The sequence below is a fragment of the Mycteria americana genome, chromosome 4, assembly GCF_035582795.1.
Source record: "Mycteria americana isolate JAX WOST 10 ecotype Jacksonville Zoo and Gardens chromosome 4, USCA_MyAme_1.0, whole genome shotgun sequence".
NCBI lineage: Eukaryota > Metazoa > Chordata > Aves > Ciconiiformes > Ciconiidae > Mycteria > Mycteria americana.
In genome coordinates, this window is record NC_134368.1 from 2,566,730 (window position 1) to 2,586,936 (window position 20,207).

The 20,207-nt window shown below is 61.1% G+C and overlaps 3 protein-coding genes across 5 annotated transcripts in view; 2 read left to right on the forward strand and 1 right to left on the reverse strand.

Annotated features, from left to right (window-relative positions):
* Nucleotides 1-565, reverse strand: part of RAB11FIP5 (RAB11 family interacting protein 5) — a 43,250-nt gene extending 42,685 nt beyond the window's left edge. For all 3 annotated transcript variants that reach the window (XM_075499444.1, XM_075499445.1, XM_075499447.1), the window contains exon 1: nt 58-565. In XM_075499444.1, the coding sequence (XP_075355559.1) occupies nt 58-443 (386 nt within the window). In that variant the 5' untranslated portion in view covers nt 444-565. The remainder of the gene's footprint in view (nt 1-57) is intronic.
* Nucleotides 1-20,207, forward strand: part of ALMS1 (ALMS1 centrosome and basal body associated protein) — a 358,966-nt gene that overhangs the window by 167,273 nt on the left and 171,486 nt on the right. The gene's annotated exons all lie outside the window — the stretch shown is intronic.
* Nucleotides 15,074-17,677, forward strand: LOC142408567 (uncharacterized). Its single transcript, XM_075499138.1, has 3 exons — nt 15,074-15,320; nt 16,765-16,949; nt 17,444-17,677. Exons 1-3 carry the CDS (start codon nt 15,074-15,076, stop codon nt 17,675-17,677), a joined length of 666 nt encoding a protein of 221 aa, XP_075355253.1.

Here is a 20,207-nt window from a genome sequence, read left to right on the forward strand (position 1 = left end):
GGCCTCCCCTGCTCTGCCCCCACGGGTGTCGGGCGATGCCCGGCGGGACCCACTCACCGCTCGTCGGGCGCACGACCCTGCTGCAGGGCGGGCTCCAGGGGCACCAGGGCCTGGCCCAGGAAGCGGTCCATGCCCACCAGGGCCCGGTGCATGACGGTGAGCACCAGGCCAGCCCGGGCCGGGCCCGCCGGGGCACCCAGCTCGGGGGGCAGCTCGAAGGTGCACTCCTCCCGCCATTCGGGGTTGCCGGTGCTCTTCTCGGCCACCGTCGTGCTGTACTTCTCGCGGCCCAGCTGGATGATGGTGTAGGCGTCGCTGGTGCCCGGCTTGCCGCCGCCCTTGCACCGCAGCCCGCGGGCCTGCACCACCGTCACCTGGACGTGGGTGGGCAGCCAGGCCGGAGACCCCTCAGCGGGAAGTGCGGCCGCCCGCAGCAGCGCCATGGCGGGACGCTGAGGAGGCGCCGGGCCGGGCTGAACCGGACAGAACCGGACCGGGCCGGACCGGGCCTCGCTCCGCCGCCGCCGCCGCCGCTGCCGCAGCCGGGCCGCAGCGCGAGCGCCACCGGCCGCCCCGCCCTACCGCAAGCCCCGCCCCCGCCCGGCTCTAACCCCGCCCCCTCCCCGCCCCAAGCCCCGCGCAGCTCTAACCCCGCCCCCGCGCCCTGCCGTAGCACCGCCCCCCCGCCCCGCGGCCACGCCCCACTCCTCCCCACGGCCCCGCCCCTCCTCGCCGGACCGGCGGCGTCGACGGGGGGCGGTGCGCGGCGGCGCGTGCAGGGGGCGGGGCACCGGGGGGGCGTGCACCGGGCAGGCGGGGCGGGGCGTGCAACGGGAGGGGCGTGGAATGGGAGGGGCGTGGAACGGGGATGGGCGTGGAACGGGGGGGCGTGGAACGGGGATGGGCGTGGAACGGGGGGGCGTGGAACGGGGATGGGCGTGGAACAGGGGGCGTGGAACGGGGATGGGCGTGGAACGGGGGGGCGTGGAACGGGGATGGGCGTGGAACGGGGGGGGCGTGGAACGGGGAGGCGTGTAACAGGGATGGGCGTGTAACAGGGATGGGCGTGTAACGGGGATGGGCGTGTAATGAGGATGGGCGTGTAACGGGGGGGCGTGTAACCGGGGGGCGTGTAACGGGGATGGGCGTGTAGCGGGGAGGCGTGTAACGGGGGGGCGTGTAACGGGGGGGACGTGTAACGGGGAGGCGTGTAACAGGGATGGGCGTGTAACGGGGATGGGCGTGTAACGGGGATGGGGTGTAACGGGGGGGCGTGTAACGGGGAGGCGTGTAACGGGGGGGCGTGTAACGGGGAGGTGGGTAACGGCGGGGGCGTGTACCGGCACCGCAGGGTGGAGCACGCGCCGCACGGTGCACCGGGCTGCGTACCGGGCCGTTCCTGCACCGGGCCGCACACCGGGCGGGGTGTGGAGCCTGGACACGCCGCAGGCTGGGGTCACCACGAGTGTCGCGACATGTCCCCCGCGCCAGGGCGAGCCGGAAAGAGGGGGGACACGTTTGTGTGCCCCGACATCCCGCTGCACCCGCCCCGGGCCCCTCCGTTACCGGCGTTTCCCGTGCTCTTCCCTGTTACCCCCTCCCAGGATGCGCGTGTGCGCACGCGTGTGCAAGCACCTGCATGGGTGTGTATGTGTGTGTGCAAAGCGTCTGCAAGCGCCTGCATGGATGTGCATGTGTATGCAAGTGCCTGCATGGATGTGCATGCGTGTGCAAAGCGCCTGCATGGATGTGTATGTGTGTGCAAAGCGTGTGCAAAGCATCTGCAAGCACCTGCTTGGATGTGCATGTGTGTGCAAGCGTGTGCAAGCGCCTGCATAGATGTGCATGTGTGTGCAAGCGCCTGCATGGGTGTGTATGTGTGTGCAAAGCGTGTGCAAAGCATGTGCAAGCGCCTGCATGGATGTGTATGTGTGTTCAAATCATCTGCATGGATGTGTATGTGTGTGCAAAGCATCTGCAAGGGCCTGCATGGATGTGCATGTGTGTGCAAGTGCCTGCATGGATGTGCATGCGTGTGCAAGCGTGTGCAAGCACCTGCAGGGATGTGCATGTGTGTGCAAGCGTGTGCATGCACCTGCATGGATGTGTATGTGTGTGCAAGCGCCTGCATGGATGTGCATGCGTGTGCAAGCGTGTGCAAGCACCTGCATGGGTGTGCATGTGTATGCAAAGCATGTGCATGCACCTGCATGAATGTGCATGTGTGTGCAAGCACCTGCATGGATGTGCATGCGTGTGCAAGCGTGTGCATGCACCTGCATGAATGTGCATGTGTGTGCAAGCACCTGCATGGATGTGCATGCGTGTGCAAGCACCTGCAGGGATGTGCATTTGTGTGCAAGCACCTGCAGGGATGTGCATGCGTGTGCATACACGTGCTTGCGCGTGCGTGGATACGCGTGCTGGCGCTTGCCCATCCACGCAAGTGTACGCGCATACTTGCACACGCAGACGTGAGCGCGCGCGCGCGTGCCCCATTTCCCACGGGAGCACCCCCTGCGCCCCGGCACGACCCCTGCCGGGGCCTTCGCGGCGTGCCCGCGCCACCGGCCGCCGGCAACCCGCTTGGCCCGTGGACACGCGCACCCGGGCGCGGGTTCCCGCCGTCCCCCGGGATTATTCCAGCCGCGCACAACCGTTCCCGAGCGTCGCTTGAAACCTCCAGAGCAGCGTTTCCCACGCGGCAGCGGGGCGGGGGGACAGCAGCGTCCCCAGCGGGGCCCCAGTCCTAATAAGCAATTAAAAACCTCTCCGCTGACCCTAATAACTCCATTGCACGCCCAAACCCCACGTTCCCCGGCCCCTCAAGCAAGGTCACGCCAAAAAGCCGTGCCGGGCTGCGCCGGGCTCGGGCCCGGCATTGCGGGTGCTCACGGCTGGGTTACGACGGGGCCACCTGGGCCCCGGGGCTTTGATGTCATCGCGATAAGGGGCATTCGGGGCCACCTCGGTTAATAGGACGGGGCTGGCCTGCTCTGCTCTATCGCTCCCATCTCCGGCATCGAACCAGCGGCGATTTTTTTTTTCGCCTCCTTCTGCTTCGTGTCCCCTCCCCGGGGGCCGGGGCCGCCCGTTCCGCTCGGCCGCGGGGACGCAGGGTGCCCTGACGGGGTTACGGGGCGCTGCGCGGGTGCAACGGCCCCTTTGGGATCCCTGCGTCCCCTTTGGGATTTGCTACGTCCCCTCTGGGGTGGCTGTGTCCCCTCTGATGTCCCCTTTGGGGGTGTGACGTCCCTTTTGGGGGTGCAATGTCCCCTTTGGGGTTGCTACGGCCCTTTTGGGATTGCTGCGTCCCCTCTGGGGTCACTGTGTCCCCTTTAGGGGATGCAACATCCCCTTTGGGATTTGCTGTGTCCCCTCTGGGGTTACTGTGTCCCCTTTGGGGGTGCAATGTCCCCTTTGGGGTTGCTACAGCCCCTTTGGGATTGGCTGCGTCCCCTCTGGGATCCCTGCGTCCCCGCTGAGGTGGCTGTGTCCCCTTTGGGGTGGCTGTGTCCCCTATGACGTCCCCTTTGGGGTTGCTCTGTCCCCTTTGGGGTTTGCTGCATCCCCTCTGGGATCCCTGTGTCCCCACTGAGGTTGCTGTGTCCCCTTTGGGTGGCTGTGTCCCCTTTGGCGTTGCCATGTCCCCTTTGGGATTTGCTACGTCCCCTCTGGGGTTGCTGTGTCCCCTTTGGGGTGGCTGTGTCCCCTTTGATGTCCCCTTTGGGGGGTACGACATCCCTTTTGGCATTGCCATGTCCCCTTTGGGATTTGCTGTGTCCCCTCTGGGGCTGCTGTGTCCCCTTTGGGTGGCTGTGTCCCCTTTGGCATTGCCATGTCCCCTTTGGGATTTGCTACGTCCCCTCTGGGGTGGCTGTGTCCCCTTTGATGTCCCCTTTGGGGGATACGACGTCCCTTTTGGGGGTGCAATGTCCCCTTTGGGGTTGCTACGGCCCCTTTGTGGTTTGCTGTGTCCCCTCTGGGGTTGCTCTGTCCCCTTTGGGGTGGCTGTGTCCCCTCTGGGATCCCTGTGTCCCCACTGAGGTTGCTGTGTCCCCTTTGGGTGGCTGTGTCCCCTTTGGCGTTGCCATGTCCTCTTTGGGATTTGCTACGTCCCCTCTGGGGTTGCTGTGTCCCCTTTGGGGTGGCTGTGTCCCCTTTGGGGTGGCTGTGTCCCCTTTGATGTCCCCTTTGGGGAGTACGACGTCCCTTTTGGGGATGCAATGTCCCCTTTGGGGTTGCTACAGCCCCTTTGGGGTTTGCTGTGTCCCCTCTGGGATCCCTGTGTCCCCGCTGAGGTTGCTGTGTCCCCTTTGGGTGGCTGTGTCCCCTTTGGGGTGGCTGTGTCCCCTTTGATGTCCCCTTTGGGGGTGCAACATCCCCTTTGGGGTTTGCTGTGTCCCCTCTGGGATCCCTGTGTCCCCTTTGGGTGGCTGTGTCCCCTCTGGGGGTGGCTGCGTCCCCTTTGATATCCCCTTTGGGGGTGCAACGTCCTTTTTGGGGGTGCAATGTCCCCTTTGGGGTTGCTCTGTCCCCTTTGGGGTGGCTGTGTCCCCTCTGGGGTCCCTGTGTCCCCCCTGGGGTGGCTGTGTCCCCTCTGGGGTGGCTGCCTCCCCTCTCCGTGCTTTTGGGGGCTCACACCGCTCCTGTTCGCCCCAAACAGCTGCTAACGAGACCGAAGCCGCTGAGTGCAGGAATAGCCGCCGGCTGCCCCAAAAAGCCTCTTGGCAAGTGCATAAACTGGGGGAAATGGGGTGAAAAAACCCCCCAGCAACCCGTATTTTTCCGGGTGGGATGCGCTGCCCCGGCCATATTCAAATCTCACATTAAAATATGCTGCAAATAGGGGAAAAAAAACTACACGGGGAATTTCTTATCGCCCCCGAGACGAACCGAAATCCAATTATCCCTCCAGTCCGGTGCCCGGCCCTGCTCCGCTGGCCGCCTCTTATCCCTCCTCAGCATCTGCTTTTTATTTTGCCTTCTTTTGATTGTTTTTCCCCTATATTTTTTTTGCCTTTCTGATTATCTCTCCTCTCGCTGCATCTCCTCCTCTCTGCTGCTTTCTGTCCTTGCCCCCATAATTACGGGGGTTTTTTCTGCCTCCCTTCACCTTCCCTGCCCTGCTCTGCTTCCCAGCTCTTATTCTGTCATCTCTTTGATTTTTACCACCACCTTTGCATTTTAGGCATAAAAAGGGTTTTTTAATTACCCCTGAAATCAATGATTTTTTTTTTTATGCTTTTCTTGAATTGTGGGGAGTTAGCGGCAGCACGGGCCCGTGTCACTGTCCTCAGCGAGCCTGGGCTGGGTTAAATTCTGCTTTAACTTTTGCTTCAACTTTAATTTTTGCTTTTATTTTTGCTTTAATTTTTGCTTTTATTTTTGCTTCAGCTTCAGTATTTCCTTCAACTTTAATTTTTGCTTCAACTTTAAGCTTTGCTTCAACTTTAGTGTTTCCTTTCACCTTAATTTTTCCTCCAACTTTCATTTTTCCTTCCTCTTTAATTTTTGCTTTACCTTTCATTTTTGCTTCAACTTTAATTTTTGTTTCCTCCTGCCCCGTGGCAGCCGCGCGTCTCCCCCAGCCCGCTCCTAAACATCGTTGCAATGGCATCCTCGACCAGGGTCTCGCCTAACCCAGCTGCCTTGCCGGCGAGGAGCTGAAAAACGACGCTAATTACCCCATTTTGCTTTTTGCCCCCTGCTTTTGGTGCAAAACGCCGCTCTCCACCGTGGTGGCCCGGTGCTGCTCACCCCCAGGAGCTCCCCAGCCTGGAGCCGACCCTTCCCTCCTCGGGGATGGGAAATGCGCCTCGGTGGGCTCGCAAAGAAATTGCGTTTTCATGAGAGCCGAGGAAAACGCTGCCGGAAAGTCCTGCGTGACGGGGCGCGGAGCCGGGCTTTGCTTTGGGCTGGCAGCGGGTGCTGGGCTCATCGCCCCAGGGGCTCGTTTGCTCTTTGCGTCGGTTTTAGGATGGGTGCTGAGACCCAGGGTGGGAGCAACCGCACCGTCGCCCGCCCAAATGATGAAGGATGAGCCAGAGTTGGGGATGCGTCACCCCAAATCTCCGCGCCGGCGATGCACGTCCCTGCGAATATCCACGCCGCCATCAAAACGTCACCCAACCATCCCCTAATCTGAGGAGGGACGCACGGGCCAGGACTGACAGCACCACCCGAACCTCGCCCGGCTCCAATTTTTTGGGGGACAAGCTGCAAAACGCTCCCCGAAAATGTTTTGCAAAGGGGATGGCGGGTCCGCGCCGGTGATTTCCCACCGCAAAATCCCGGCTGGCAGCGCAGGGATGCCCGGGAATGGAGGGAGGGAGAGGAGGGGGCTGGAGCCAAGACAAATAAAGAGTTCAAATGGGAAACGATTAAAACTAAACTAAACTAAAATAAATCGAAAGCGGGGGAGATAAGACGCGGGCGCCCTCGCTGCCTATTTAACATTCATTGGATTGAATAATCAGGCCTCATTATCTCAAATTGTCTGCATATTTGCCCTCAAAATGCTAATTTGAAAGTTGGCTGCGAGCGCCGTCTGCCTATTTTGACTAAAATATTATTTTGCTTTATTGTGCGTTGTTTGTAGCTCCGGGGGCATTTCCCCTTGCAAACTGAAAGGGAAATAGAAAGAAAAAAAAAAAGGCAAAAAAGAAGAAAAAAAACCCCCACCATTTATCAAAGGCTGGCCGGGGAGGAGAGCGGCGCCCTGTTTTGCGTAGAAATGGCATTTTTAGGCCTTCCAGTAAAATTAGAGGCGTTATCAGTTTCTTTTCGGGGATGGACAGTTTATCGTTCATCTCGGGAAGGAAAATAGGAGAAATAATTTGCTTTTATTCTGATTGTTTGGCGGAGCGGGGAGGGATGGAGGCTGCCGCTCCCCGCGGGTGTCGTCGTCCCCCCCCCCTTTCCCCGTCTCCTTGCCCCCATCACCCCTTCGCCCCCATCCCCGCTTCGGGGGGCAAAATCAAAGTTCTGGGCTTTATCCGCTGGATCCCACATGGAAAATCAACCATCGGCTCCATTTGATCTCTGAGCAGGCTTCAGAGCATCAATCTATTTATGTTATTACCCTTTCTAAAAGTCAATCAATAGATAATAAGGTGGGAATAATGTCCAGGAGTTAAAAACCCCCATTCACGGCCGAGGATTAGGGTTATTGAAGGGCAATTGCTTCGAAATCGTTTCAATCCGGCGTTAGCGATGCCGCGATTCACTCGCTGGCTTACCCACAAGGCTGCCGGCCGCCCCCAAATGACACATTTCTCATGCAAACCCCATGCTGGCCCCCCCCAAAGCTGTTTGCACAGCAAACTGCAATTGTATCGGAGATTAACGGGGCTCTGCGGGGTTGCGGGGGAGGCCAGCGAGCCTTGTTGACAAATAAGGGTGGAAATCCGTCGCCATCAATTCTGCGGGTGCCTCTGGATTTGGCAATGACACTGCTTTTGACTTTCCCGGCTGGGCAGATGGACGGGGGGTTTTGACTCGCTCCCAGATTTTGGGGGCAGATGGTAGCGCAAAAAGGGGGGGGGGGGGACCCGCAGAGATGCTGGTGGCTCCGGGGATGCTGCAAGCCTCCTGCACCGGGTCCAGCCTGGGTAAATGGGAGGAAAGCCGCCGTCACGGGGCACGTTTGGCCCCGCTGCCCCGTAACCAACGCGTGGAGAAGCACAAACCTCAACCTTCCCGTAGCCCCTGGTTGATGCTGCCCCATGGGATGGTGGGGATGGGCACGGCCTTTCGGTTCTGCCCAGGGATGTGCCCTTTTAGGGCTGATTAACAGGTTTTTGGGGCTGGTTGGAGCCCACACGTGTTCTCCCAGTTAGCGATGGGCTGAATTTGGCGGGCTCGCCGTGGGGTCAGCCAACAAGTGAGATGCTGCTGAAGTCACGCAGCTTGGACCGAGCTCCGGAGCAGATTTCAGCTCCCAGAAACAGGCGTGGTGTGGGGCACAGCAGGGCAGGGGTGCTGTCCTTGCTCTGCCCTTGGTTTGTTTGCACGTGTGGTGGGGCTGTGCTTGGCTTTCTCCTGGAGATGGTCCTCATCATCACCCAAAAGCTCAGCCGGAGCTTGCGTGGCCAGTGGTGGCACCTGTGCATGGAGAGGAGACAGGTTGTCACCCTCCGCTGGGACCCCCTTTATCCACGCAGCGTCTCCAGAGAAACCTCCTGGCCCTGGTGTGTCCCAGCCCCGATGTGTCACATCCCTGGTGTGTCCCAGCCCCGATGTGTCACATCCCTGGTGTGTCCCAGCCCCGGTGTGTCCCATCTCGGTGTGTACAAGCCTGGTGTCTCCCAGCCCCCATGTGTCCCATCCCAGTGTGTCACAGCCCAGGGTGACCCATCCTGGTGTGTCCCAGTCCTGGTGTGTCCCAGCCCAGTGTGTCCCTTCCCAGTATGTCTCATCCCAATTTGTCCCATCCTGGTGTCCCCGAGCCCGAAGTGTCCAAGCCTGGTATGTCGCAGCCCTGCTGTGTCCCATCCCTGGTGTGTCCCATCCCGATGTGTCCCAGCCGGGTGTGTCCCTACCCCAGTGTGTCCCATCCCTCTGTCCCACCCCAGTGTGTGCCCTAGCCTGCTGAATCCTAGCCCAGTGTCCCCCACCCCGTTGTCCCACCCTGCTGTCCCCAGCCTGCTGTCCCCCACCCCGCTGTCCCCCAGCCTTCTGTCCCCCAGCCCAGTGTCCCCCACCCTGCTGTCCCCCCCGCTGTCCCCCAGCCCCCTGTCCCCCAGCCTAGTGTCCCCAACCCTGCTGTCCCCCAACACCACAGTGTCCCACCCCACTGTCCCCAACCCCGCTGTCCCCCAGCCCGATGTGTCCCACCCTGTTGTCTCCCACGCTGCTATCCCTCCCCGCTGTCCCCAGCGTGCTGTCCCACCCCACTGTCCCCCAGGCTAGTGTCCCCAAACCTGCTGTTCCCCACCCTGCTGTCCCCAGCCCCGTTGTCCCCCAGCCCGATGTGTCCCACCCCGCTGTTCCCCACCCCGCTGTCCCCACCCCACAGTCCTACCCCGCTGTCCCCCAAAACCACTGTGTCCCACCCCGCTGTCCCACCCTGCAGTCCCCCACCCCACTGTCCTCTAGCCTTCTGTCCCCCAGCCCACTGTCCCCCACCCCGCTGTCCCCCTCCCTGCTGTCCCTCACCCAGCTGTCCCCAACCCTGCTGTCCCCCAGCCCGATGTGTCCCACCCTGCTGTCCCCCACAGTACTGTCCCTCCCCGCTGTCACCCAGCCTTCTGTCCCCCACCCTGCTGTCCCCACCCTGCTGTCCCCCAGCCCAGTGTCCCCAACCCTGCTGTTCCACCCTGCTGTCCCCACCCCACATTCCCCCCCCCCGCTGTCCCCACCCCGCTGTCCCCCACCCCACTTCCCCCCCCCGCTGTCCCCCAGCCCAGTGTCCCCCTCCCCGCTGTCCCCTCCCCGCTGTCCCCTCCCCGCTGTCCCCAGCCGGGGCCCAGCGCGGGCGGGCAGTGGCCTCTGGCGGTCGCCGGGGGAAGGGCCCGGCCGGGAGCCGGTGGCCGGGACCCCCGGGACCCCCGGGCACCTCCCGGCTGAGCCCGATCCCCAGTAACTGGGAGCCCGCGGACTGGGGGTGCTTCCTAACCGGGGTGCCCGGTACCCGGCTCTCTGCTGAGTCCCACGCCAAGCAGGGCCCACCCGATCCGGCCTCCCCGCTAATTAGCAGCCCGCTAATTGGGATGGTCGCTGACCGGGACCCTCTTCAACCGGCAGCCTGCTGACTGGAGCTGTGCTAACTGGGATGCGCTAACTGCGATCCCTGCTAAATGGGAGGCTCCTTAACTGGGATCCCCACTAACTGGCAGACTTGCTAACTGGGACCCCACTGACTGGGATCCCCACTTACTGGGATCCTCACTACCTGCGATGCTTACTAACTGGGATACCTGCTACTGGGGATGGTCACCCACTGGGATCCTCACCCTCTGGGATCCTCACTCACTGGGATCCTCACCCACTGGGAGCCTCACCCACTGGGATCCTCACCCACTGGGATCCTCACCCATGGGATCCTCACCCACTGGGATCCTCACTCACTGGGACACTCACCCACTGGGATCCTCACCCACTGGGATCCTCACCCACTGGGATCATCACCTACTGGGACGCTCACCCATGGGATCCTCACCCACTGGGATCCTCACCCACTGGGACACTCACCCACTGGGAGCCTCACCCACTGGGATCCTCACCCACTGGGATCCTCACCCACTGGGAGCCTCACCCACTGGGATCCTCACCCACTGGGACACTCACCCATGGGATCCTCACCCATGGGATCCTCACTCGCTGGGACACTCACCCACTGGGATCCTCACCCACTGGGATCCTCACCCACTGGGATCCTCACTCACTGGGATCATCACCTACTGGGACGCTCACCCATGGGATCCTCACCCACTGGGATCCTCACCCATGGGATCCTCACCCACTGGGACACTCACCCACTGGGAGCCTCACCCACTGGGATCCTCACCCACTGGGATCCTCACCCATGGGATCCTCACTCACTGGGATCCTCACCCACTGGGATGCTCACCCACTGGGATCCTCACTCACTGGGACGCTCACCCATGGGATCCTCACCCACTGGGATCCTCACCCACTGGGATCCTCACCTACTGGGACGCTCACCCATGGGATCCTCACCCTCTGGGATCCTCACTCACTGGGATCCTCACCCACTGGGAGCCTCACCCACTGGGATCCTCACCCACTGGGACGCTCACCCATGGGATCCTCACCCACTGGGATCCTCACTCGCTGGGACACTCACCCACTGGGATCCTCACCCACTGGGATCCTCACCCACTGGGATCCTCACTCACTGGGATCATCACCTACTGGGACGCTCACCCATGGGATCCTCACCCACTGGGATCCTCACCCATGGGATCCTCACCCACTGGGATCCTCACCCACTGGGACACTCACCCACTGGGAGCCTCACCCACTGGGATCCTCACCCACTGGGATCCTCACCCATGGGATCCTCACTCACTGGGATCCTCACCCACTGGGATGCTCACCCACTGGGATCCTCACTCACTGGGACGCTCACCCATGGGATCCTCACCCACTGGGATCCTCACTCGCTGGAACACTCACCCACTGGGATCCTCACCCACTGGGATCCTCACCCACTGGGATCCTCACTCACTGGGATCATCACCTACTGGGACGCTCACCCATGGGATCCTCACCCACTGGGATCCTCACCCATGGGATCCTCACCCACTGGGATCCTCACCCACTGGGACACTCACCCACTGGGAGCCTCACCCACTGGGATCCTCACCCACTGGGATCCTCACCCATGGGATCCTCACTCACTGGGATCCTCACCCACTGGGATGCTCACCCACTGGGATCCTCACTCACTGGGACGCTCACCCATGGGATCCTCACCCACTGGGATCCTCACCCACTGGGATCCTCACCTACTGGGACGCTCACCCATGGGATCCTCACTCACTGGGATCCTCATCCACTGAGATCCTCACTCACTGGGACGCTCACCCATGGGATCCTCACCCACTGGGATCCTCACCCACTGGGATCCTCACCTACTGGGACGCTCACCCATGGGATCCTCAACCACTGGGATCCTCATCCACTGAGATCCTCACCCACTGGGATCCTCACCTACTGGGACGCTCACCCATGGGATCCTAAACCACTGGGATCCTCACCCACTGGGATCCTACTAATTGGGATACTTGCTCACTGGGATGCCCACCAACTGGGATGCCTGCTAACTGGTATACCCACTAACAGTGGTGCTTGCTAACTGGGGTCCCTGCTAACTGGGATGCTCTGGGCTCGGTGGGGGTCAGCGAGGCTCAGCACTTCGGGGCCTTTGGGAATCGGCCCCAGATGCTCCGATGTTGCTGGAAGCGGCTGCTTTACCACCAAAAAAGAGCTCTGGTAGAGAGTGGGGCCAAAGCAGGGTGACCAGGACAGGGCAGGATTTGTCCTTAGCCACGAAGCCCACGAGCCACAGCTCTAAAAAGCCACGAAACAGAAATAAGAAAGATTATGGGGAAAAAAAACCAACCCCGCCAGTTTTCCTTCAGGTGCAAGGCAAGGTGCAAAACCTTTAAAGAAGAGCGATCCCTCCTGCTTCAGTTCTCTGTCCCGCTTGCCTGCTGGAGGGGGGACAGCCCAGCCCCGGGGGGACCCGTCCCAGCCCCGAGTCACCCCGATCTGCTGCAGGACTGCCACGCTTTGCGGCACAGCGTATTTTGTCCTATATCATACACCTACGGCTGTTATTATCTGCAGAAACTCCTCTGTTGAAGCTCTCAACCTCCAAGAGCTCCCGGGCAAGGAGTTTTCCAAGTCAATCACTCGCAGGGTTTAAAAAAAGATTTTTTTTCTTTATTTTTTCTGCCTTTGCACCTGCAAACAGTCCCCAGCGGTGGCAGTGACCTGTGCACGTATGAATCCTGCTTGAGAAAACCTCCCTAGAGCTGGGTCAAGTCTATCGAGAGAAGAAGCAGAGCTGCATATCTTACGATGCTTAAGGCAGGGCTTCGCTCTGCGTCCCAAATCCGGGCGACAAGACCTTTAATAACACCAAAGGAAGAGTGGATTTAATTGGGGGGGGGGGATCTGGGATTCAGATAAAATGATCCGGGAGGGACCGAGGGTCAGGCCTGGATTCTCCTCAGCCACTTGATGGCAGCGGGAGTCCAAACGCTTTGCTTTATTCCAATAATTTCAGCTGAATTGGTAGAAAATACCCCTTTTCCCTGCAAATTGTGGGTGTCCGCAGCCCCCCACGCCAGCCCCCAGCACAGGACCGGCACGGCGTATCTATCGGCAAGCGGGCGCACAGGGATTTTGCGGGTGAAGGGCTCCGAGAGCCTGGATGGACGGACGGACACCGGCCAGACGGAGGGATGCTGCAGGACAGGGGATGGACACAAGACCAAGGGGGGGCCCTGGGGCTGCGGGGTCACCCCTGAGGCTGTCCGGGGACAGGGGGGTGACCCTGAAAGCCCCACTCCTCTGCAGACGGACAATCCACACCCTGCCCAGACAGCCCGGCCACCGGCTAATGAGCAGCATTGTTATTAATTAGCTCAGGAGCCCGAGCCTTGGGGCAATTTTGCCTCAAAATTAGGCAGGAGCCATCCCTGGGTTCACGTCTCTGTTCTGAATCCGGACCTGGTGAAAGGAGGCACTCGCTTTGTGGGCGGCCAACCCTCCAATTCCAGCCCTCCCGTGCTCTTTGCTTGCACTGTATCACCCCCCAAAAATTACTAACACCCCCCCCTCCCCATCTCTCCAAGACAGGATTTTCCCACCTGGCTGTCCCAAAGCACCGCTGGGTACCAATATCCCCATTTTTGGCCCCGTATCACCTGGATCCCAACCCCGTGGATGCCATGGGGTGCTGGGGTCACCCCGCTGTGTGGGGGTGCCGGGGTGGTGTTTGCTGAGCTTCATCAAAGAGAGGGAGAGGAAAAAGGGAATAAAAAAAAGGGAAAGCACCTCCTAACCAAACATGCCCGAGCCCACCGAGCCGGGGCGAGGGCCTCCTGCCTTTTTATTTCGGCCTTTTCAAGACCGTAATTAAGAACTAATAACGCCAAATCTGCCGCCCTTTCATCTCTGTCCCCCCCCCAGGGCCTTTATTTGCCCCCACCGCAGTGGCTGTGGGGCGATGTCCCCCGTGATGAGCCGGGGAGCGTGGCATCGCCGCCAGCACGGTGTCCACCGTGGGCTTTTTATGGCTTTTTAATCTCAAGACACACCCGGGGAGCCTTCACCTGCGGGTACCGGGCTCGGATGTACCCCGGGACCGTAGAGCTGGGGGGGTCCCTGTCCCCATCCCCATCCCCATCCCCATCCCCGAGGTGGCCACGCAGCTGCAGGGTGGAGGATGCTCCCCACCGGGGCAGAGCCCTGTAATGACTTTCTCAGCAGCGGAGCGATCCTTGGGGTGTTGGGGTTTTTTTTTTCCCCAGCTTGGGGGGCTGCACACGCGGGTGCTGGGTCCCGGGGACCTCGTGAAAGCCAAGCGAGGGAGGCTGCTGCTGTGCAGATGTGGGCCCCGGCCCCCCGACTCCCCCGCGCCCCATTTCCTCCCCAATAAACCCCCAAGCCCCGGTGGAGTCCTTTGACCGGGGCTTGCTCCCCTGCCGCGCAGGGCCCGAGGTGTGACTTTTCCCAGCTCATTAGGAAAAGCTGCTCGATTTTAAGAATCTCAGACCCTAATGACCATCTGAATCCCATCAGCCGAGAGGGGCGAGCTGGGGGGGTGCAGGGACAACCCCCTGCTTCTGCCACTGCCTCTCAGAGCATCCCTGGTCCTGTCCCTTCACCTCACTGGCCCGGGGTACAGCTGTGACCCCCCCCAAAGAGCAGCTGTGCAGTGGGGTGCGTGCCATCGTGATGGACTCAGAGTGCCAAGGGGGATCCCGAGCCCCCATGGGGGCTTTGGTGGCCTTGGGGTGACAGTGGCTGTTCTGTGGTGTCCCCTGGGCGCCTGGATCCTCCTGCCCGAGTATTTCAGAGGCAAAGCCACCCTCGGGGGGGGGGGGGGGGGCACGGGGGTCTCCACTCCAGGGGCAGGGGGACACTGGGGGTCTCCACTCCAGGGAAGAGGGGACATATGGGGGACACGCCGGTCGAGGGCAGGGTGACATGGGGGGGACATCCCCATCGAGGGCAGGGGGACATGGGGGGTCTCCACTCCAGGGGAGGGGGGACATCCCCATCGAGGGCAGGGTGACACGGGGGGGTCTCCACTCCAGGGGAGGGGGGACACGGGGGGGGACACCCCGGTCGAGGGCAGGGTGACATGGGGGGGACATCCCCATCGAGGGCCGGGGGACACGGAGGGGACACGGGACCCCCGCTCCGCCGCCCCCCGGGCAGGGCACAGGGCGATGCCGCCGGTCCCCGCCCGCCCCATCCCGCCCCGTCCCCTCCGCCCCCCGCGGTCTCCTCGGGACGGACGGGAGCCCCGCGGGGGCCGGTCGGGGCGGCCGTATAAAGGCGGGCGGCGCGGCCCCGAGCACAGCCCGCCATGCCGGCCCCGGCCCCGCCGCCCCCCGCCCGGCCCGGCCAGGCCTTCACCATCGCCGCGCTGCTGGGCCGCGCCTCGCCCCCGCCGCCCCCGCCGCCGCCGCCGCTCCGGGGCCCCCCCCCGGCTCCCGGCCCCGCCGCCGCCGCCGCCCGGCTCCTGCCGCCGCCGCCGCCCGCCGCCCCCCGGCCGCTCTGCGCCGCCTGCTGCGGGGTCCCGCCCGGCTGGGCCGCCCGGCTGGGGGCAACAGGTACCGCCGCCCCCCGGAGACCCCGCACCGGGACCCCCCCTCCGCCTCTCCCTGGGGACACCCCCAAATGGGGACCTCGGTCCAGCTGCCCAAGGGGGGACCCCTCCGAAGGGGATCTCTTCCAGGGGACCCGCGTCCACCTCTCCCACGGGGACATCTCCAAACGGGGATCTCCGTCCAGCTCTCCAAGGGGGGACCCCTGTCCACCTCTCCAAATGGGGGACCCCACTCAAGGGGACCTCTTCTAGGGGGGGCCTGTCCACCTCTTCCATGGGGATGTCTCCAAATGGAGACCTCCTTCCATCTCTCTAAGGGGAGACCCCTCCAAAGGGGATCTCTCCCAGGGGGACCCACGTCCACATCTCCCACAGGGACATCTCCAAATGGGGACCTCGGTCCAGCTGCCCAAGGGGGGACCCCTCCAAAGGGGATCTCTTCCAGGGGACCCGCGTCCATCTCTCCCACGGGGACATCTCCAAATGGGGATCCCCGACCAGCTCTCCAAGGGGTGACCCCTGCCCACCTCTCCAAATGGGGGACCCCTCCAAAGGGGATCTCTCCCAGGGGGACCCACGTCCACATCTCCCATGGGGACATCTCCAAATGGGGATCTCCTTCCAGCTCTCCGAGGGGGGACCCCTGCCCACCTCTCCCAAGGAACCTCTCCCAAAGGGACCTCTCCCAGGGGGACCCTTGTCCACCTCTCCCATGGGGACCTCTTTCCATCTCTTCGAGGGGGAAACCCTTGGCTACCTCTCCCACAGGACCCTTCTCAAGGGGACTTCTTCCAGGGAGGGTCCTGTCCACTTCTGCCATGGAGACGACTCCAAATGGGGACATGAATCCACCTCTCCCATGGGGACATCTCTTCCAGGGGGATACATGCCCACCTCTCTTGAGATACCCCCAAATGGGGGACCTCCTTTCATCTCTCCAAGGGGGGGGCCCTTGGCCACCTCTCCAAATGGGGGACCTCTCTCCCAAGGGGACCTTTTCCAGGGGGGTGACCCCTGTCCACATCTCCCATTCGGATGTCTCCAAATAGGGGACCTCCTCTGCCTCCTCCGAGGGGGATCTCTCCAACAAGGACCCTCTTCTGCCCCTCCAAATGGGACCATCTGGCCTCTCTCAGGGGGACATCTCCAAATGGGGGAGTTCCTTCTACCTCTTCATGGGGACCCCCTCCAAAGGGAGTCTCTACAAGAGGGACCTGTATTCACATCTCCAAGGAGATCCTCTCTAAATGGAGGACCCTCTCCCACCTCTTCAAATAGGGGACTCCCTCCAAAGGGACCCCTTCTGCCTCTCCAAAGGGGACACCTCCAAATGGGAAGATCCTTTCTGCCTCTCCAAGAAAGAACCTTCCAAGGGGAGAACCCCACTCTTGGGAGGCCTCCAAGGCCTCCTCTCCACCCTGACCTCCCCCCCTCTCTCTCGCCTCCAGGCTTCCTGATCTCCAAGTGCTGCTTCCCCATCTTCAAAGCCAAGACCGGCAAAGCCAAGCGAGTCCGGACCATCTTCACCAGTGACCAGCTGGCCCGGCTGGAGAAGGAGTTTGCACGGCAGCAGTACATGGTGGGCACGGAGAGGTGTCTGCTCGCCTCCTCCCTGCACCTCACTGAAGAGCAGGTAAGCCCCACCATGCTCCATCTCCACCAGCCCCCACCAGCAGGTCCAGGGAGGCTCCCAGACCTGTGTGCCAATGGGTGGGACCTGGGCCGTGTCCCTCAGCCTGGGGCAGGAGCCCTGTTGAAGACAGTTTACATTAAAAGGGTGGAGGATTACAGATGGGGAAACTGAGTCGCAAAGTGGCTCTCCTAGGGCCACGTGGAGGGGTTGAACTTGTGTCCATCTTAAGGCTGGACCTTTTCCACCACTGGCAGGTCCCAGCTCACCAATGCAGGCTCAGCTCCTGGGTTACAGGGGACAGTTTTCCATCTTGCTAGGGACAGAGCGTGGCAGGGGACCTCTGTCCTGGCCAGCCAGGGGATGTCTGGGGCTGTGGGCACCTAAGGGTTTGGGGAGTGTCTGGGCACTGCCTGAGCCACGGGGGTTTAGCAGACCATGACCCCGTGGTCCATGGAGAAACCAGGTTTGAAAGCCGAGCTTTACCTCTTCCTAAGGTGAAAGTCTGGTTCCAAAATCGGAGGATCAAGTGGAGGAAACAAAGCCTGGAACAGCAACAAGCCAAACTGGCCAAAATGGGTTTGGCCACCCCGCAGAGGAGCCCCGATTCGCAGAGCCACCACGGTGAGGACAAGGACTTCCCAGCAGAGTCGGAGGACGGCCAGGAGGACATGGCCTCCTCCCCGGGCTCAGGGACAGCACCTGCAGAGACTGTGGCAAAGAGCTGCTGAATCGCCCCTTCGGGGCTGCTTCTCCGTCTGTATTATATGAATGTATCATAGCTGGCAATGAGCGTATCTAATATATACAGGGCACCGATTATTTTTGCAGTGCGAAAATAAATTATTTATGCAACTCTTGGGCTCATCTTTGCAGGAGGAGGAGGAGGAACACATGCCTGCAGTGGCAGCAACTGTTCAGTGGGGGCTTGTTCATGGGAGCAAGCCCTGGAGGACCGGGGGAGTAGGGGCCACCCGCACACCCCACCCACAATCAGCCCCATAGCCAGGCTCATCCCAAAGGCGCTGGGTGCTCAGGTACCTCCTTGTGCTCTAAAATAGCTCAGGACCTTCACAGAGCCCAGGTCCTTGTAGAGGACCTCCATCTCACGGTCCATCCATCTCCACCTTCCTTCCTGCCAGCAGCACCTTCACCATAAAGCCCTGCTCTGCCCACAGCTCACACATCCCGAGGCAGTGATGGCATCCTGCTCTCCGGGGCCTTCGGAGCCAGGAAAGTTGGGAAAACCAGGGAAAACATACCTGGAGAGCAGAGCTGGCGGTGGCTTTGTGAGCTGGATACCTGGGGTGCCAACTTAGCTGGGCGAGGATTAGCCAGGTTTTAATTTTAATTGCTTGGCCCTGCTTAGGCAGATGTAGAGGTTTCAAATCCAGCAGGTTTGGGCTGGACGCTGGCCTGGGGAGGAGCCAAGCGTGGGCTCCGTGGGGAGCTGGGGAGCAAGCGAGTATCAATGGCCCTGGACCTCCTAGATAAGAGCAGCAATGGGGAGATCTGGGGCTCGCCTGGGCAGCACCAGCTCCTGCTGACTTATTTTCTCCGTGTCTGCTCTGGGCTTGGGGCTGGAGGAAGATGGGACCCAGGTGGAGGGTTTATTTGGGCAGATGTGAAACCTAACACAAGGAGAGGGGACAGTGCAAAGGGAAGAGGGGACAATTAAGAAGGGGACAGTGCAAGAAGGGGGACGATGCAAGGAGAGGGGATGAGGCAAAGAGAAGGGGACAATGCAAGGAGGGGGGACAGTGCAAGGAGAAGATGATGATGCCAGGAGAGGGGACAACGCCAGGAGAAGGGGATGGTGCATGGAGAGGGGGAATGATGCCAGGAGAGGGGAATGGTGCAAGGAGAAGGGGACAATATAAGAAGGGGACGGTGCAAGGAAAAGGGGAACGATGCAAGGAAAAGGGGATGATGCAAGAAGGGGACAGTGCAAGGAGAGAAGGACAGTGCAAGAAGAAGGGGATGGTGCCAGGAGAAGGGGACGATGTGACGGAAGCTGCCCTTTGTTCCGGCTGTTTTCAGAGCTGGGATTAGCCGGTGAGTCTCAAAGAGCCCAAACTGTGCTAATGTCTTCACATGTCTGCTGAGAGCCCAGGCTGCGCCGGCGGGTTTAACCCGCTAATCTCGCATGCCGGTGGGTTTATTGCAATCATCCCTGAGACAACAGGGCTTATGGGGGATGTTTTAATATCGCCCGGCCGGGGGCCGAGCTGATTGCGAGAGTTAAGTTGTTCTCAGGACACCTTTAATCCCCTGGGAGATGGCAGCGCTCCGCCTCGGGCAGGATTGGGCCTTTCGGCGGTGCCGGGCTCCTCCAGGGCAGGCAGCGGGGGACCGGTCCCCGCTCCAGGGGATGCTCCTGCAGGGTCTGCCCAGCTCAGCCCCCTCTGCATCCGACAGGGAAATGACTTTAATTAAAACTGCTGGGCTTGCTTGATTTTTTCAAACAGTGACTTCTATATGAGATGAATTAAACCACATCCATCCCTCTGGCACGCCGGGCTTCGGCAGGGAGCCTTTTCTCATGGTGGGTGATGATCCTTGAGGGGGTGGCCGGTCCCTGGGGGTGCACAAGGCTCAGGACATCTGGGTCCCCTTTCCTACGGGACAGCCGGGTGCCGGGGAAGGCCACCCCCTGCCTTCCTCCCACCCAGTGATTCACCTGTTTGCAGGCTCCTTTGGGTGGGGAAGGGATCATATCTGCAGGACAAAGCAGCCGATTACTGCTCCAGTGGCGATGAGAAGAGCCAAACGCCCGGGTCTGACCCTGATAATGGGATGGAGTTGATGGTTTTCAGAAAAGCTGGATTCAGCTGGGTTATTTTATGCCCTGCCAAGCCCCCACTGGCCCTGGCATCCCAGAAAGGGGGTAGAAATGCAGTTTTCTTCTCCCATCGGAGACATCTCCCTCCCTGGTCTAGGAGCAGGTCTTGCAGCTGAGCCCAACTCCTGGCAGCTCGACCGGGGCACATGGATTGGGATCAAACCCGGGCACAGCGATTTGGCACCGTGGAAAATAAGGGAGAGAGATGCTCCAAGAGCTTGGCAAGGTCTTGGGCTGGATCAACCCACCCGGGACAGAGCCTTGGCTCCTCTCATGCCCCAGGAAAGCCTGTGCAGAGTGACAGCATTTTGGCTGCGTGTCCTTACCCAAACCCCACACACATCCCAAAAACCCCGCTAGTCCCTTCCCAACCCTGCGTATCACATTGCTTTCTTAAAGACACTGTTTTTTTCACCTGT

Bases quoted from the DNA above. Each gene is read 5' to 3' on its own strand.
- LOC142408567 (XM_075499138.1), top strand. From the start codon at position 15,074: ATGCCGGCCCCGGCCCCGCCGCCCCCCGCCCGGCCCGGCCAGGCCTTC. The intron at 15,321-16,764 runs GTACCGCCGCCC...TCTCGCCTCCAG, and splicing joins CGCCCGGCTGGGGGCAACAG to GCTTCCTGATCTCCAAGTGC. The intron at 16,950-17,443 runs GTAAGCCCCACC...CCTCTTCCTAAG, and splicing joins TGCACCTCACTGAAGAGCAG to GTGAAAGTCTGGTTCCAAAA.